We start from the raw sequence: 6,000 nt of genomic DNA on the forward strand, positions 1-6,000 counted from the left end.
TAGGCCGAAATCATCTATTGCTTCAGCCATTAATGCAGTAAAAAGTGCAGATTGTTTGTTTTCTGTATTTGTTCTGTCTAAATCTGGGTTAATTAACAAATTCCAGTCCCCTCCAACAATGTATAGATAGGAAATTTCTCAAGGAGATTGTATATCATCTATATATATATATATATATATATATATATATATATATATATATATATATATATATATATACATATATGCTAGCTGATACATGCACAGAACATATACATTCAACACTAAAAAGGGTTTTATAAACATAGGGCTTTCACATGTAAAGTAGCACCATCTACCATTAGGATCATAGTTAGCAGTTAATATGGTGCCATTGAAAGATTTTTTTGATTATTATTGCCACACCCCCAGAGGCTGTATTATCTCCTACAGCTACAATTTGACTCAACCACTTTCTTTTTATATCTTTCTCTCACTGTTCTTTCCTCATATGAATTTCTTGGATGAAGCTTATCTGAGCCTTAGATTTGTAAATCAAGTGCATTATTAGATTCTTCTTTTTATTGTTTTGTAAGCCGTTAATGTTCCACAAGTCAATAGAAATCATCAGGTAAATAATGTGAGATAAATACTATCTAACATTTTTAATTGAAGGGGACATATATAAGCTTTTAATTTATCTTGTCCTATTGAATGAGGGACAGAAACTAACATTGTACAGGTGCCATCCTTCCCTTTCAGACCACCCCCCGTGCTTACCCACAAATATCCACTAGCTGAAAGAGCAATAAGAACAACAATAACAACTATATTACATACACTTTCTTTCATTCTAAGTTCCAGGAGAATCATAGCAACAAAACATTCCAACCTCTCCAAACCCAATATGTGGGTATACAAATAAGTGGTTACTAACCATTGCATATTTAGAGCCTTTTTGCTTGGACTCTGATATAATACCTTTAACAAGTTTAAGGTATCAAAATGTTATAATATGTTATTCATATTAATGACTTTAAGATGATGTAACATTATATTACTGCAACTAAAGTATATAACAGATTATACATTTTCCCCCTACTTGTGTTATGCTTAAAGTACGGGTACTAACAGAACAATAAATTCCTGCTCAGTATATTCTTTCATTGAACCAGAATGACAGTTGTTAAAAAAAATATACATATACACATATATATATATATATATATATATATATATATATATATATATATTATAAATACTACTTAACAGACACAAGATCTATAATGGTATACTTTGCTGAAGTAGCGAAACCCTCTTATGAACTAACAGCTGTTAAATATTAAACAGTGTTTTTAAACAAGATCTATTACTGTAGTCAATGTGTAAAACATTTAGCATTCTACTGAGTGCTTTTTATGGACTGATATGTAATATATAAATATAACTACATGAATAAATTATGAAAGTGATATCTTGGACAAGAAACATATATAAATTTCTGCTCAGTGTTCAGTTCCTTATCATGTTAAATCAAATAAGAACATCTGGATGGAGACTGACAAGTCAATATCTGAAAGAGAGATCAGCTGATTACTAATATCATTGTGTTTGCTTATCTGTGCAAAATAAGAAGACACTGATTTTCAACCTCCAACAGCATTAATAGCTAGTACTACTTAATATTGCATCCTGACAAGCATGGTCATAATAAGGCCAGTCAGCATTGTCATGGCTGAGCAGCCAATGGCCATGAATGCAGAGATTAAGTAGCAAGACTTCATTCTACATGTAGGTTAACTTGCTCTTTCATGCTTTAACTTTGCCTTTGCCTGTTATGATGCTGTGTGAAGGAAGACTACACTGTGTGAGTGTGCCACTAAGGAATGCTTGTCAAATTTGATTATCTGTAGTGTGCCACCCAGCTTGTGTCTCAGTCATGCTAATATGTACTCATAACATTTCACTGTACATCCCTTCTCTACTAAATGGCACAGGCCAAACACCTCCCCTTACAATTCCATTCTCCCCACCCCCACTCAAAAACAAATCACCTGCCACATGCATGTTATGCATAACTATACACAGTACAACAATGGTAATCTTACAGGTAACCCTTAGTTGTGTACCTGTTATGGTTTTCATCTAAATAGTCACAGATAACCCAGGCACAATATGTATACCACTTGAAGCTGTAGCAGTAACTTGCCTGTCAGTAGACAACCCAGCCTGATGTGCTGTCAATGTTATCCTATATAACTGCAAATGACTTATTTTGGCTGTCTGCAAAATTGTGAACCCATTATAGAAGCATCCAACATACAAGCCAAGTTAGAACACATATCTGGGTTGCATATATGTCTGAGGCACAGAGTGAATAGCTAATGATTGCTTAATCAGAACATTCCTTTAATGTAAATGTATTGCAGAACAAATGCTTTTAATCATAGTTAATAATCATTTGTAAATAACTGCTTCTGTATTTGGTAACCCTCACTGTATTTCTGTCACTGTTGTTATTGTTACTCATGCAGTCCAAGTAGCTGATTAAGTCTTGCTTACTGTTACAGTTTTGGGGGCAGGGTTGAGGAGGAGTTGGGCATCATTAAGCCACATCATGTCAGAATTAAAGGCTTCTTTGGGTAATTTGTTGAAGATGCTTGATTTTATTGGATGTGCAGATAAATGTGCATCCCCAGAATAATGGATGAGAGAGGCTTAACAGGAGGAAGTGTGGAGATTGTTGATAAAGGTATAAAAGGAGGGGTTCAAGAGTCTTGTGGGACATGGGTAGTGTTTGGTAGGTAAGGGGAGGAGCATTTTGGCCCTTTGCAGGTTGCTGTCTGCTGGATAATTAATCATGCCAGTTGAGTGTGGTGAATGATAGGCTAATGGATGAGAGTTACTGCAACAGTTTAGGATGAGAACCAGAATCAAAAGCCTTTGAAAGGTCAATGAATAGTGCAAAGCCTAGATGAGATTTATCTCTGCCTCTGTTTACTATATCCAGAAAAGCCAGTACAGCTGAGGTCGTGTTATGGCCTGGCTGGTGGCCATGCTGGGTGGGAGTTAACAGGTGATTTTAGATGATGTGATGGAGAAGTTGTTTGTGAATGCATTTCTCTACGATTTTGGAAAGTGGGGAGAGAGCAGCGATGGGTTGAAAGTTAGAAACATCTGTGGAATTCTCACATTTATGGAGAGGGATGATAAATGCCTTTTTTTACAGAGGAGGTGTACTTATGATTCTGTGATTGATCTGTTGAGTAGGATACTCACATAAAAGGTGATAGGCTGTTTGGCTAGTTTAAAATTTGTGTAGGAGATTATCAGCAGAGGTTGTGCGGGGTTTAATTTTAGAACAATTTTTATGGTAGAAATGGAGGCTGGATTTAGGAAGACATTTAGTGGCAGATTTACACTGATACATAAGGTGGTGCTGATTTGTGCAGAGTTTAAAGGGGATTTGTATATAGTGTTAATGGGGGATAATGGATTTAGGTTTTAGTGGAATTGGTATGAGGGTGATTGGAATATGCTTGAAAGGATGGGCAATGTAATGGTGATGATTTAAGGTTATGGAAGAGATGATGTCAATAAAATAAGTTTTGAAGATGGTTTCAGTTTGTAGGTGAGGAATATCAGGTGATGGACTGGGGTCTCAATTATTTCTGAGATGTAGGAGAGAGGTAATAGAAGATCATATTTTTTTTGAGTTGAATATAACATTGTTTTTTGTCCGTATGGCATAATTTTTATAACCTGTTTACAAAGTTTTATGTCAAGTTTGGAGACAGATGTTTGTTTTATGCTTCTATCATTGTTTCTTGCTTTGTAGCTACCCTTTATCAGTTTTTTGGACATTTTGGAAAGTCATGGACAATTTTTTTTTTATTTTTTTTCTTAATGAGGCTAAACTATTTAGTTTGTTTAGGAATAATGTATTAAAATATAAACAGAGTGATTATGTAAGAGGCGAGGATGTAGAGGTCTTAAAGTAAATAATGAGAAAGAAGGGTATGGGACAGCAGGTGGAGGTTAATTTAGTTGGCAAGACTGGAGGAGGTGTAAGAGCAGGGAATGAATACAGGAGTAGTGATATTATATTGGTAGAGCGTAAAAGCAATGGGTGGTAGGAAAGGGTTAATACAGTAGAAGCAGTAGCAGGTAATATAATAAGGAGGTGACGTTGTAAGTTGAGATTGGTAGGTTATGATTGGTGGGAATAACTGAAAGAGGAGGTTAGTCAACTATAAATGTATATGAAAATGCCATGGATGGGAGGGAATTTTGAGTAAGGTAAGAGAATAAACAGAGTGGGTTAACAACTCTCCCTCCACTGTCAGAGTGGTGCCCTGAAAAACTATTGACTTAAGTAACATCATTTTTTTTTTTTTGTAGGTAAAAAAATGTCTTGACTGTGGTGAGGAAGAAACAACAAAGTATTGTTTTTGGATTACAAAAAGAATGAAGAATTTGAGGAAAATCTTAGAAATTAATATAGATGGAAAGGAAGCATTTCAATGTATAAATGTAAATATGATATATGAAAAGTATGATGAAGTATCCAGACTGATAGCTTAGAAGTTGAGGTGGAAGATTACCAACTGGTAGACCTGGGTACAAAACATGGTTGGGGCACATTTGGGCAGTAGCAGTATCTATGTGGAAGAAAGGCCTGGTAGTCCCTTTCTATAATATGCCACAAGAATGCTATGGGGCCTACCCATAGAGTTGCCATGTTGATTTCAACTTAAGGACATCTAACTTATAATGAAGCAAAGAAATGTGATACTTTTAAATGGGTAAAGTACTTTTTCTGACAATATGCATACTGTGAATAAAAAGATGTGAGAATTTGTTATATAACAAGAAAATGGAAGAGGGTGATGTATTACCTGAAATAAGAAGATGGTTATGGAAGAAGGGGTTGGAGGTGGTAGTGGTGGGGGGTAAATATAAAAGAAAAACAATGAAAGAAATATAATTGCTTAAAGTTCTTTTGTGTTGATAACTTGTAAATTATTTTAAGTATGAATGTAACAAACATGAGTGCGTAAATAATTGATTTAAAGTATTTTATATGATATAAAAGTAATGTAAATGTTAATAAAGCACTCCTACACTTCTTGGTCATTAGGTGGTGCCAGAGGTCTGCTGCTTTGGTCAAAATTTTCCAAGATGAAGAACAAAAGGCGATGGAAGGCTGCGAGTGGAATGATGTAGAATACTAATTTACCACAAACTGATTCTATAAGAGAGATTTCTTTTTCAGACTTGGAGGAAGAAGATCTCCAAATTCCTGTGCTGATGACACTGATAGATCCAAATGACAGCACACTAAGGAGAGCAGCACTCTTATACTATTTTTTTAATTGCTTCAAGTGTTTTGGGTTTTTAATACCATGACAGGAATGGACCCCATTCTTAAGTCAAAGTATGATTAAAGTTCATGAAATTAGTATTTATTTATTTATTTATTTTACATTTGTTTACCAGGAAGGTCCGACTGGACATAGGTCCATTTTCAGCAGAGGCCCGGGGAGAAAAGCTCCATACATAATACATAAAATCATAAAATCATAACATAATAAATTAAATTAGTTATGATATAATACATTAAATCAGAGAGAAATCAGATATGAACATGACGTAGATGAAGGACATTATGTTGTTTCAATCTTTGATGTTGGCCAGAAGTGCTCCTTGCAGCACCCGCAATGTGGTCAGTAATAACTCCTTATGCAATTTGCATGGAGTTAGATATATCGGTAACATATCTAAGTATGATTGTAAATTCTTTTTTATAAGACCCATTGCTCTTATTACTACAACTGAAACTATCTGTATATCTTCAACATTGCCCTTATTTCTGCCTCAAATCCTGGTATTTTATGACTTTGTGTTTCTTTGTACTTAAGACACTGTAGTCACTTTGTGTTGCGATTTCAATAATCAATGCTAATTTTATGGACTACTATATCTGGTTTTCTTGCATCTTTTTTATGAACTGTTGGTAATGGGTGATCCCATGTGATATAA

General features: G+C 34.8%; 1 protein-coding gene across 1 annotated transcript in view; it reads right to left on the reverse strand.

Moving 5' to 3' along the window:
* LOC122796782 (macrophage mannose receptor 1-like) overlaps positions 1 to 5,008 on the reverse strand; it is a 2,734,532-nt gene extending 2,729,524 nt beyond the window's left edge. The window contains 1 exon segment of the mRNA XM_044065509.1: positions 4,960 to 5,008. Coding sequence (XP_043921444.1) covers positions 4,960 to 5,008 — 49 coding nt within the window.
* Between the last annotated feature and the right edge of the window lie 992 nt (positions 5,009 to 6,000).

Source organism: Protopterus annectens, chromosome 3.part0, assembly GCF_019279795.1.
Source record: "Protopterus annectens isolate FY-2018-M chromosome 3.part0, PAN1.0, whole genome shotgun sequence".
Lineage (NCBI taxonomy): Eukaryota > Metazoa > Chordata > Ceratodontiformes > Protopteridae > Protopterus > Protopterus annectens.